Source organism: Cupressus sempervirens, chromosome 9 (assembly GCF_028749045.1).
Source record: "Cupressus sempervirens isolate cs-2001-9-10 chromosome 9, ASM2874904v1, whole genome shotgun sequence".
Classification (NCBI taxonomy): Eukaryota; Viridiplantae; Streptophyta; class Pinopsida; order Cupressales; family Cupressaceae; genus Cupressus; species Cupressus sempervirens.
The window spans coordinates 213,718,650-213,732,284 of NC_143126.1; the positions used below are offsets into that span (position 1 = coordinate 213,718,650).

The 13,635-nt window shown below is 33.9% G+C and overlaps 1 protein-coding gene across 1 annotated transcript; it reads left to right on the forward strand.

Annotated features, from left to right (window-relative positions):
• The first annotated feature begins 7,497 nt into the window (after nucleotides 1-7,497).
• LOC149538268 (uncharacterized) lies at nucleotides 7,498-8,015 on the forward strand. The gene is made up of 2 exons (XM_089802445.1): nucleotides 7,498-7,744; nucleotides 7,855-8,015. The coding sequence occupies exons 1-2, from the start codon at nucleotides 7,498-7,500 to the stop codon at nucleotides 8,013-8,015; spliced, it is 408 nt and encodes a 135-aa protein (XP_089658571.1).
• The last annotated feature ends 5,620 nt before the right edge of the window (nucleotides 8,016-13,635 follow it).

The window sequence follows — 13,635 nt, forward strand, 5'->3', positions numbered from 1 at the left end:
AGAAGGAAAGAATACTGCCCAGTACCAATCAACAACTTGAGTCTGAGCTCACAATATCACAACAAGTCGCTGGCAAAGAAATACATTTAAGGCTATCGAAACAAATAGCCACCTGTAAGCAAATACATGGCATCTCCAAAGAAAAACATCCAGAATAAGACTCATATGAAGAAAGAAAACAAACTACAGTCAACTCACAATGGCGTCAACAATCAACAAAATCTACATAGCCATCCAAGCAGCAAGGAATCAGAGGGGAAAGTATCAAGTTGCAACTAGGGTTTGGAGAAACCCTTCTTCCTTGCTCTCACGCAAAATGAACAAGTGAGAGAATGAGAAAAAAACAACAACGTTTTGCCTTTCTTTATTTTTTGCCTTTCTCACATTTCATAAAATTTTAAATTTGCAAGTGAGTCGGTTTTCATTTTATCATATTGCTATATAGAATGTAATATTATTATTGCAAACTCTATTTTTAATTAGCTTTGCATGTATTAAATGAATTACATTTTTAATCATTTAATATATGTGAAACTAATAAAAATAATATTACATTATTTATAGTAATACTAATATGTTTTAAAATTAACAAAAATAGAATGTTAATTATTAAAGCATACTAGTATTAGTATAAATGAAGGAGTTAAGTAATTATTTCCATTATAATATTAAATTAATATTAATGTGTTCATTTTAAATGATAAAATAAAAGAATGAACACAATAATATTAAATTAATATAATAAATGAGCTTCAATTGTAAAATTAATATGTCAAGTGGTCGTAATTATAAGGCCATTGATTTTATTAATTAATCAAATGGAAATAAAGAGAGATTTAGCATTTAAATGCTTAAATGCAAGGAGAGAAAATGAGAATGCTATTTTTGGAACAGGAGGACATTCAGTTAATAAGGGGTACTCATTGAGGCTAAGTTCAGTTCTAGTTCCACATGTAGGTTTGTGAGTCATTTGATGATATTTTTAGCATCCTATGGGGCAGTTATGATCAGTTATGCATACAGTTCAGATTGAGGGCTTATTTTATGCATATATTGCATAATTTGGAGCATTTTCACATGCTATTTTTGAGGGTTATTCAGTATATCAGAGTTTGAGCCTTTTTGTGCATGATTTTCAGAAGCTAGAGGCAATTTTGAGTTATCCAGTAGTTGGGCAGATGGTTAAGTGCAGTTTTCAGTGACTCCTTCATAGTTTTCATCATTTTTTGGTGACTTTTCCTAGGCATGATTTTGGAATCTGAGTTAGGGTTATTCTTTTATATATTGTACTTTCACCTCATTATGAGGGACCTTCTTTTGGATTCAGATTTTTTGCACATAGCAGATTTTGAGTTGATTGTAAGGGCACTTGTGACAGAGATTTTTTCAACATTGATTATAGAGATACAACGGTTCCTTATCATAGATTCTTGTGCAATTTTGTGAATTCCTTGCTTTAATGTTGTGTTCGCCCTCATTATGATTACATTCCTAGTTGCAGATTTGAATCGTGATACATGTGATTGCAGGTCTATGTTTGTGATTATTGTCTTCTTGAGGAAAATTGGTGAGACTTAGGTATCCCTTTCAAAGCAAGAGATCCCAATCCTTACATAGAAACACTTTTGTGATTACGTGATTGTCTGATGTTGTGAATTAATTATCTTTTTCGTAGTTTGTGCTAAAGTAATCAAAATTACATTAATAACCATTGGTGTATCACCTCACTTAGATTAGTTTTAATCATTCATTCTTTCATTTCTTACCCTTATCTCGAGTACAATTTAGGATTAGGTGATCACAACTTAGGAACTGACCTAGCTTCTGGAGATTCTTCTCTCGTTTTAGGACAACCCACCACCCGAGAGAGTTTTTGCTATTTCATAGGATAGCTTGATTCTACATCTCGCCAAAGGTGCAAATCCTGATTGACAACAATTTTCTGGCATGCCCAGTGGGACCACGAATTGCTTCACAGTTCATTGATTTTCAAGATTTTACTGCTATTTTGGTGTGAACAGCAATATTTCATCCTTTTTGAAGGTATTTTATTAACACCTGGTGACTCTACGTTTAAGGTTTATCATTGATTCAGTTGCATTTTGGTGATTTTTTAATGAGAAGAGCTCCTAGAAGGACAACAAGAGGAAGAAGAACACCAATAGTTTCAAGGGGAAGATCAGTTTCACCATCCAGATCAAAATTTTCAGCGTTTGAATATCCTACAGTTGAAGAATAGCTAACAAATTCTGAAGAATCTACGATAGTTATTGAAGATATTGGTTTTCCTAAAGACTTAAGTGTTCAAGATCATTCTGAATCTAAAGGGCCTATTTTTGAGCCATTACCAAGGGACCAATTTTTATTTTTAGCATCTACAAGTGGTACTACAGCTATTGATACAGGTCTAAAAATATATCAACGGAAGGTAAATCAGCCTATCCGACCTTCATTACCATTTGTAGCACAGCAAAAAATACCACCAATTCGTCAAATGGCTCAAAATTTTCCATTTGTAGCTTTTAATGCTGGTAGCCCCCTACAAATTGTTGTCCATCACGATATTCCACCAGTAGCATTAAAAAGTGTGCCATATTTTACTGGTGAAAATCATGTTTCAGCAGTGGAACATATTAAGGAAATTGCTACCCTTTGCGGATTACACCAAGTTCAACATGAAGATGTGGCCTTAAAGTTATTAGTAGCATCTTTTAGAGGTAAAGCACTAATTTGGTTTAGAAGTCCTTTAGTGAATTCAATTGACACATGGGACGCATTGGGAAGCTTGTTAATCAACAAGTTCGAAGATAAGTCTGATAATCTTTCTTTGGTTGAATAGTTGACTACCATTAATAGGCATCCTAATGAGCATATGTCTGATTTTAATTTTAATTTTTAGTGAACTTGGGATAGAATTCCATAAACTGTTAAGCCTTCTAATGATTATGCATATTTATTTTATTTAAAGGCTTTTAACTGTGATATTTTAGTTATGATACAATCTATGGGAGGACGTACTTTGCCTAATGCATTTGATATTGCTGTAAGAGCTGAAAACAACTTAATACAAGCCGACAAGCTGCCTCCTAGGCCTCCAATGCCTTATTTTGAAAAAATAAAATAGATTGTACCAGCTATCATACCACCATTGGCTGTAATTCCACCTATTCTAGCATTACCAACATTTAATGTACAGGTTGCAACAGAGGAGCATGCTACTATAGCTCCTATTAGAGAGTTACAAGAGCAGAATCAAGGCTAAATTGAGAAAAGTGACAGTATGATGAAAACATTGCAAACTAATGGGAATGAGATAAAGAATTTAAAGAGACAACAAGGTCAATATAATAGGCCAAATCAAGCCTCCTTTCAGGAAAGTAGGCAATATAACCAAGCTTCAGGTTCAAACCAGCAAAGACAACCTCAAGGAAAACAAATGAATTTTGGTCAAAGAACCAACCAGCCCTACAATTATACAACTCCTAGCAATTCAAAGGAATTGGTAGTTGTTCCTCAAAACAACTACACACATGATGAATAATGGTGCAATACTTGTAACGCTGGTCATTATTGGTTGGATTGTGCATATGCACTTGAGGCAAGGAAGCGAGATCTTTTGAAGGAACAACAAATTACAAACCAAGGAGAGGTTCATCCTGAACAAGTGCAACAACAAGTACAAAAAAAAATTAATTCTAATGCCACTTTGATGAATTTTACTGAAGATGAGGCTGTTATAGCAGCAAATTTTGATCAAAATCAGACTTGGAAGCTTGTATCAGTGGGAACAAGGTCAAAAGACCAAGCTGCAAATAATTTACAACAACAAGCTAACAAATCAAAACAACAGCAGGCCAATTCTGGTAACACTCAACCAGGACCATCAAGTGCGCAAAAAATGTAGTATGTACCAAAAGAATAGCAAACTCAAGCACAAAAAGTGAGCTTACAACCATTACAATAGTAGAAAGAGCCTACTGTACTAAAGAATCAGTCAAAGGTTAGTACCCAAAATTTCAATATTGTTGAGCATTAGAAGAAGACTCATGTTCCTATCTCTATGTGGGATGTTTTAGCACTCCCAGGTCAAAAGGACATGTTACAGGAAGCATTACATTCACTCACCCTGTCTGATAGTGCTTTGGCACAACAAACCCCAACAATCCTGATAGCTACAAATGTTAATAAATCACAACAGCCACCCAAAATAGTGAAGCCACCACCCTTTTACATTACAGTCATAATAGGCATGTACCTTGTCCATAATTGCATGATAGATTCAGGTGCCACTAGCTCAGTTATGCCAAAGAAGATTGTAGACCAGCTAGGGCTTGAATATGAACCAATTGAAAAGGGGGTAGTTCAGCTAGATGGGACAACCATTGAAACGATTAGAGTAATAAGGAACATGGATCTAACATTGCATGCTTGCCCTAGTTTTTTAGTCCCCATGGATATATACATCATTGACTTACCTCCATATTTTTTCATATGTTTGTCACGTGATTTTACAGCCAAAATAGAAGGTTATGTGTCTGCTGATTAGTCTCATATGCTTTTCCGCACTAGGTACGGTACTAAGGTGATGATTCCATCTGAACCTATTGCAAAAGATTGTCTCGAACTTAATGTTGTTGCTGCTAAAAATAATATAGCAGCTATTTTATTCGATAAAGAGGAAATTAATGTTGTTTATGAGTCCAAAACACCCATAGACAATACTCCTGATAAATTATTGGATGAATGGGCTGCTAAAAATGCTAAAATTTTAGAATTACAGGTTGATGAACCAAGTTTGGGCAATTACGTTATTCATCAGACTACTGATTTTCTGCCAAATGTCATGAAAACTACAGATTTAAATGCAGAATAGTAGGGTAATGAAGTGTGGACATTATTTTTTGATGGTTCATGCAGAAAAATAGGTGTTGGAGGAGGTCGTATGCTGATTTCACCAGCCAATGAAAGGTATTATGCATCTTTCAGGTTTACTTTCAGCTGTACCAACAATGTTGCTGAATATGAAGCGTTGGTAAATGGATTAAAATGGGCTATCAAAAGAGGTATCAGTTGCTTACAAGTTTATGGTGATTCTGAGCTGATTATTAATCAAGTTAGAAATGCTCATGCTACAAAAAATGATTTATTGAAAAGTTACAAACATGTTGTATGGGATTTAATTGAAGGATTTGAAGCTTTTAACCTGCAATCTATCCTTAGAAATCAAAATAAGCATGCTGACAAACTTGCTGCAATTGGTGCACAATATGATATTCCTACTGAAATCAGCAAGAACAAAGGAAATAATCATGTAAAAGTGGTTGTTAGACCTGCTATACCAAACAACGCTGAAAGTTGGCAAGTTTTTGAGTTTGATCAGCACATTGTTAATTTTTGGAGAGAAGAAGTTGAGTTTTCTCAGCCTAACTAGCAGAAATTGCAGAAACAATATGAGGATTAGATTATTCAATTAAGGACAAACAAAATGCCAAAAGGTTTGGTAACTTTAGAATCTATTTTAATACTGATGATCACTTAAAAAAAGATAAATCTAGCTTGCAGATTAAGGAAGAACACTATGAAGAAGTAGAAATTGCAAAAGGTAAGAAGCTCAAACTTGGCAAGGTATGTACACCTGAAAAACATCAAACTTTTGTGAATTTATGCAATGAATTTTGGGATATTATCGCATGGAGTTATTCAAATTTAAAAGGGTTGGATCCTAACATTGCTCATTGAGTTAGAACCAAGTGCAAAACCAGTTAGACAAAAATAGAGACCAATTAATCCCAAGCTGGAACCTCTCATGATTAAGGAGTTGAATAAATTAATAGAAAGCAATATTATTTTTCCTATTAAGCATACCTCCTTGGTTTCTAACCTGGTTCCTGTTAGGAAGAAAAATGGAGAAATCAGATTATGTGTTGATTTCCATGATTTAAACAGGGCTTCGTTGAAGGATAGACATCCTTTTCCTTCAATAGAGAAAATCTTGCAAGTTGTCTCAGGTTTAGAATGCTTCTCATTGCTGGATGGTTTTTCTGGTTACGACCAAATTTTAATCAAAGAAGAAGATAGATTTAAAATAGCCTTTACCACCAAATGGGGCACTCTGGCTTATCAAAAGATGCCATTTGGTTTATCAAACGCTGGTGCAACTTTTTAGAAAGCAATGGATAAAGCGTTTCTAAATTTAATATACAAGTTTGTGCTAGTTTATCTGGATGATATTACTGCTTTTTCAAAGAATGCAACAGATCACTTTCAACACTTAAAGGTAATATTCGAAAGATGCAGGGAGTATGGTATATCTTTGAATCCTAAGAAAAGAAATTTTTCTATTCATGAAGGTAAATTATTAGGATTTATTGTGTCAAAAGAAGGTATTACCATAGAACTGGAAAGAGTAAGTGCAATTCTTGCTCTACCACTTCCAACACATAAGAAGGGATTGCAAAGTTTCCTAGGAAGGATAAATTTTATAACAAGATTTATTCCAAATGTTGTTGAATTATTGATCCCGTTAATAGCTATGCTTAAGAAAGGTATCATTTTCAGCTGGACTAATTAAGGTAAACACAGTTTTGAACTGATAAAAGAAGCATTAGCAGCTGCTCCTACATTGTTAAATCCAGACTTCTCTAAGGAATTTATATTATATGCTTATGGAAACATTGATTCTATTGCTGCTATGTTAGTGTAGCAGAATGATGAAGGTTCTAAATAACCATTAGCATTTTTTAGCCAAGGGCTTAAAGATTATGAGTTACATTATTCTTTCCTGGAAAAGCATGTTCTTGCTGTTATTAGAAGTTTAAAAAAATTCAGGCATATGCTTTCTAATAATAAGATCAAAATAATGGTAGCTCATCATTCTGTTAAAGATTTCTTGCTCAATAAAGATTTGAATACTAAAAGAGCAGGTTGGATTACTAAAGCCATGGAATATGATATTGAAATCAATGTAACCAAGCTGGTTAGAGGTAAGGGATTATGCGAATAGCTAGCTGGAAATGGAATTAATAATTTGAATAATGATAATGATGCTGTCTTGACCATGTTAGATAAGGAATAGCTTGCTATACATAATATTTGGACTGATTGGGTAGAAGATATGATAAGATTCTTGCAAATAGGATGCTACCCTAAAGGTTTGGAGAGATCAAAATGAAGGTATTATAGATTACAAGCTATTCCTTATTGTCTAATGGATGGTATTTTGTTTGAAAAGGATCTATAGCGTGTATTGCTGAGATGTATAAAACCAAATCAGATTGAGCACATTTTGCGTCAATTTCATGAAGGACCAGCTGGAGGTCACTTCTCACCAAGAGCCATAGCTCTTAAGGTGATGAAGGCAAGCTACTATTGGCCAAGCGTATTCAAAGACGCACATCTTTGGTTAAGAAGATGCAAACAATGTGCAATTTTTGCAGGTAAAGAAAAGTTATCAGTGATGCCTTTGAAACCTATTCAAGTAGACCAGCCATTCATGAAATGGGGTGTCTAGGCTTCATTGGCATCATTAACCCACCTTCAAGTGCAGGTCATAAATGGGTATTGACAGCCACAGATTATTTTACAAAATGGACTGAAGCAGTAGCCCTTAAGGATGCAAATGAGACTGCTGTTTTAAATTTTTACGAGGATTTAATTTGCAGATTTGGTGTACCAGATTCAATTATTTTAGATAATGCACTTGCTTTTATAAGAAATAAGATTGCTGAATGGGCTGTTAAGAATGGTGTGTATCTGAATACTTCATCAAATTATTACCCACAGGGTAATGGGCAAGCTGAATCCACCAACAAGAATCTGATTCACATCATAAAGAGAACATGAGAACATTAGAAGGGAATCAACGTTCTTGGCATGAGAAGGTGAAATCAACACTGTGGGCTGATCGGATAACTTCCAAGAGATCAACTGGTATGTCTCCTTACACGCTGGTTTACGGTAAAGAAGCCAGATTACAAGTTTCAGTTGAGTTTCCAGCATTAGATTTTATGCATTAGTTAGATATGATTGATGAAGAACCAATGATGGTAAGGCTGGCCCAACTCAATGAACTAGAAGAGAAAAGAAAAGATGCTTTACGAACCATTGAGCATCATCAAGTTCAGATGAAGAAGACATTTGACAAAAAGGCATCTCCAAAAGATTTCTTGCTGGGAGACTTAGTACTAAAATGGGATGAATTGAAAAGTAGGCCTAGAAAGCATTCAAAATTTGATGTCATGTGGGCTAGTCCGTACATCATAACCAGAATCACACAAAATAATGCTTTCCATTTGTCTACACTTGAAGGAGAAGAGTTGAAAATCATGGTTAATGGGATTCACCTCAAGTGATGCTTTTGAGGTACCTTTCAGATTATAATAAGTGCTTTGGCACAGTAGAGTAGAAGTACATTTTTGATTTCAGATTTCAATAAGTGCTGTTCCAACACATCTAGATTTAAGTTTGAGCATGTTAGTTGTTAGTAATAAAGCTGGAAACTAAACCACATCATTATCAATCTACCATCAGCACATGAGATACATATCATGCAAAGCATGGAATGAATTCAAATGCTCTGAATCACACATACCTCATGGGTTCATGACAGGCTCATGATAACATGATGTAATTCCTATCCATTCAGCCGTAAAGAAATTAGAAAGCACTCGAGCATATTGTTGGTATAGGCCTCTTCAGAATATTTTTCAGAAAAAAAACAATCATAAATTTTGGTTTTAATTATTGGTTGGCTTGAATAAATATCTTACCCCATAGCAGCAAGATGATGTGTTATCCACCATCATACTAGACTAATATACCGCCGTGTATAACATAGAAATACTAAAAAAAGGAGGGATGGTCACTCCTAGTCAGCCGACATACCACCCTAGTACAATCATGAATAACACACCACATTGTTGTTATGACACAAGGTACACATTCAAGCTAGTAGTTCAAGTTTTATGGTAGTTTTTTCAATAAAATTTTAGTCAAATCTGAGAGGTGTCATAACAACCAGCAGCTATCAATCTTCACAACCACAATACAATTATTATCACATAAAAGGAATCATAACAGAAACAAAATTTTCCCCTTTAGTGTGATATAATTCTATCCTGATTATCAAAATGAATAGCTACAAGATCCTATGGCAGCTAAAAGATCCGTTTGAAAAAAGTTCATTTTTTAGTTTTGAATTCAGTAAGGCGGGTTTATTTAAGCAAGTGTGTTTCAGTTTTCAGAGTTTTAGTTTTTAAGTTTTGAGAAGGTTCAGTTTTCTAAGTGCTGAAGATGACTCTATGCCCAATGGATTGACAAGACAACTGATCTGTTACTATTTAGCAGGCAAACAACCCTGAGAGGTCACCAAAAATGTTACCAATTTAACATGCCTTTTAAATTGTTATGTTTTACGCTAAACTGATTATGTTTTGTCTGCTAACTAAGTGTGTTTAACAATTGAGAGTATATAGTACAAAATTAAAAGAATGCAGCAAATAGAGTACAGGAAGCATAAGAAAGAGAATTGATCATTTTTTTAGGATACAAGTACCAAAAATAATACTTTTATTCAAGTATTTAAAAATATTTTACAAAGTGTTCATGTTTACACAGTACTTGAATACAATGCATTCAGATATTACTAGTGCTCTCAGCTCCTAACATAAATATCTGAATTAAACACATTGTACAAATAGAAAAGTACTAAAAAAGAGATAGAAAGGAAAGGCATCCATTGCTTGAATGGAAAGTTGTTGCATTGGATGCTAAAGGGTTGATCTCACATCTCCATCTAGGAGTAAAACTTGCAAAAAATGAGTAAATAAATGGATTAGTTCATACGAACTAACCAATGAAAATTTTTCCTATCATCTATACTCTGTTGTTTATACAACATGGTTATCCAGATAATTATGCTAAAAGGCAAGAAGGTGAGAAAATTTGAAGACAATAAAACATGTTTTTACTAATGAGTTTGTTCCATGTGCAGATATAGGTATGAAGACTTTAGATTATAGAAGGATCATGCATAAGTTACATGCATGAAGCCTTTTGGTTGAGTTTGTTCAGGCAAAGACAAAAGATATTGGGGATGCTATTGAGGGGGCATACATAAGTTATAAGTATGGGACTTTTCGGTTAAACCAATGTAGCTGATTGAAGACATTGAGGAGATCATAGAAGGGATGTGCATAAGTTACAAGCATGAAACTTTTTGGTCAAATCAAGGAGGGGCAAAGACCAAAAGATTAGAGGAGATCATGGAAGGGACACGCATACATTACAAGCGTGGAAATTTCTGGTTGAATCATGTAGCGGCAAAGGGAAAGGACAAGAGGAGACCGTGGTCTAATCATGAAGGACATGTAAGGTTTCAAGATCTGAAGCTAAATTAATTTCAATTATTTTTACAAGCATATTTCAGCGTATATCAGAAAGTACAGGTTCAATCAATCACCAGGTAAATTAGAATTAATTATCAGTGCCAGATCAATAAGAAAAGAAAGGAAATCTGCTATATGACATATTAGACTGCTATGAGCAAAATACAGAGGCAAGAATTCATGATATGCATCTTATTCACATACTGCAAGTTCGTCAAATGATGATTATTTTTATAGGAAAATGGAAGAGTAAGCAACTAATTTTCGTCAGCAATAGTAAATAAGAGAAAGAGTATCCAAAAATTTGACATATGGCAACAAACATTACAAGAAGAGGGTTCAAATTTGTATTCCATATATATAATATCAAAAGGAAAACTTACTTCAGCAAATCTAAAATCTTCTTCCATGCAAGTTTATGTCAGCAACAAGGGGGCAAAGTAACATTCTAGAAATTAATACACAAGAAAATCAACAGGTCAAAAAGAGATGGATAAATAAAGACCTCAACAAATAGTGAAACAAAATTTTGGCATACAGACATCCTGTTTAATGACAACAACAAGGGAATACTTACTGTTAAGTTCACAAACGACAAGGAGCAGTTGAGACATTGAAGGAAATAATATCAAGTCTATTAAATCATATGCATATTTGCTGATAAAATTATTCCTAATCCTGGAAGGGCCATAAATAATGAACAGAATTGCATTCAACATGGAACTAAGGAGGATCAACAAACAAGAGTATTTTCTTTTATAATATGAGAAGCAGCTCATGAGTAGATGGAAGAAATTTACAGTATTTGGAGCCATATAATAAAGAAGATTACAACAGCAGTCATGTTGAGATAGAAAGATGACTCTTCTAAAAAAACCCTTCTGTTCCTTATAAAATACAAATTAATATGGTACATGACTGGAAGATCCATAAAATAAAATAAAGCATACCCATCAACAGCAAGAGAGGCCATCCAGAGCTGGAGAAGCAAATAAACCCTTGCAAATGGTAAGATAATCGTGGCCATATAGTAGGAGAAGAACATCATAGAGAACCCAATCCAAACGACATCCAAAAGACTTCACAATAAAATAAGTCATGCCTAGATCTGCAGATTTTTTTTTAGCATTCATGGAGCCCAAGTTTATAAATCAAGACTAGAAGTGCAAGAAGAATCTAACCCAAAATGTTCATGGTCATGGAGGAGCTAAATCATGCTTGTAGAAGGAAATAATACTGCCTAGTACCAATCAGTAACTCGAGTTTGAGCTCACAATATCACAACAAGTCGTTGCCAAAGAAATACATTTATGGCTATCAAAACAAATAGCCGCCTGTAAGCAAATACATGGCATCTCCAAAGAAAAACGTCTAGAATAAGACTCATATGAAGAAAGAAAATGACTACAGTCAACTCACAATGGCATCAACAATCAGCAAAATCTACATAGCCGTCCAAGTAGCAAGGAATCACAGGGGAAAGTATCAAGTCACAGCTAGGGTTTGGAGAAACACTTCTTCCTTGCTCTCACGCAAAATGAACAAGTGAGAGAGTGAGCAAAAAACAATAGCATTTTTCCTTTCTTTATTTTTTGCCTTTCTCACATTTCATAAAATTTTAAATCCACAAGTGAGTCAATTTTCATTTTATCATATTGCTATATAGAATGTAATATTATTATTGCAAACTCTTTTTAATTAGCTTTGCATGTATTAAATGAGTTACATATTTAATCATTTAATATATGTGAAACTAATAAAAATAATGTTACATTATTTATAGTAATACTAATATGTTTTAAAATTAACAAAAATAGAATGTTAATTATTAAAGCATACTAGTATTAGTATAAATAAAGGAGTTAAGTTATTATTTCCATTATAATATTAAATTAATATTAATGTGTTCATTTTAAATGATAAAATAAAAGAATGAACACAATAATATTAAATTAATATAATAAATGAGCTTCAATTGTAAAATTAATATGTCAAGTGGTCGTAATTATAAGGCCATTGATTTTATTAATTAATCAAATGGAAATCAAGAGAGATTTAGCATTTAAATGCCTAAATGCAAGGAGAAAAAATGGGAATGCTATTTTTGGAATAGGGGGACATTCAGTTAACAGGGGGTACTCATTGAGGCTAAGTTCAGTTCTAGTTCCACATGTAGGTTTGTGAGTCATTTGATGATATTTTTAGCATCCTATGGGGTAGTTATGATCAGTTATGCATACAGTTCAGATTGAGGGCTTATTTTATGCATATATTACATAATTTGGAGCATTTTCACATGCTATTTTTGAGGGTTATTCAGTATATCGGAGTTTGAGCCTTTTTGTGCATGATTTTCCAGAGCTAGAGGCAGTTTTGAGTTATCCAGTAGTTGGGCAGATGGTTAAGTGCAGTTTTCAATGACTCCATAGTTTTCATCATTTTTTGGTGACTTTTCCTAGGCATGATTTTGGAATCTGAGTTAGGGTTATTCTTCTATATATTGTACTTTCACCTCGTTATGAGGGACCTTCTTTCAAATTCAGATTTTTTGCACATAGCAAATTTTGAGTTGATTGTAAGGGTACTTGTGATAGAGATTTTTTCAGCATTGATTATAGAGATACAACGGTTCCTTATCATAGATTCTTGTGCAATTTTGTGAATTCCTTGCTTTAATGTTGTGTTCGCCCTGATTATAGTTACATTCCTAGTTGTAGATTTGAATCATGATACGTGTGATTGCAGGTCTATGTTTGTGATTATTGTCTTCTTGAAGAAAATTTGTGAGACTTAGGTATCCCTTTCAAAGCAAGAGATCCCAATCCTTACATAGAAACACTTTTGTGATTACGTGATTGTCTGATATTGTGAATTAATTATCTTTTTCGTAGTTTGTGCTAAAGTAATCAAAATTACATTAATAACCATTGGTGTATCACCTCACTTAGATTAGTTTTAATCATTCATTCTTTCATTTCTTACCCTTATCTCGAGTACAATTTAGGATTAGGTGATCACAACTTAGGAACCGACCTAGCTTTCAAAGATTCTTCTCTCATTTTAGGACAACCCACCACCCGAGAGAGTTTTTGCTGTTTCACAGGATAGCTTGATTCTACATCTTTCCAAAGGAGCAAATCGTAATTGACAACAGAAACATAACATTTCTCTTACCCCTAAAATACAATGGAAAAAGAATCTCCTGATTTGGGTCAATTGGGTCAAATTTGTGATTAGTTAAACAAGGCTA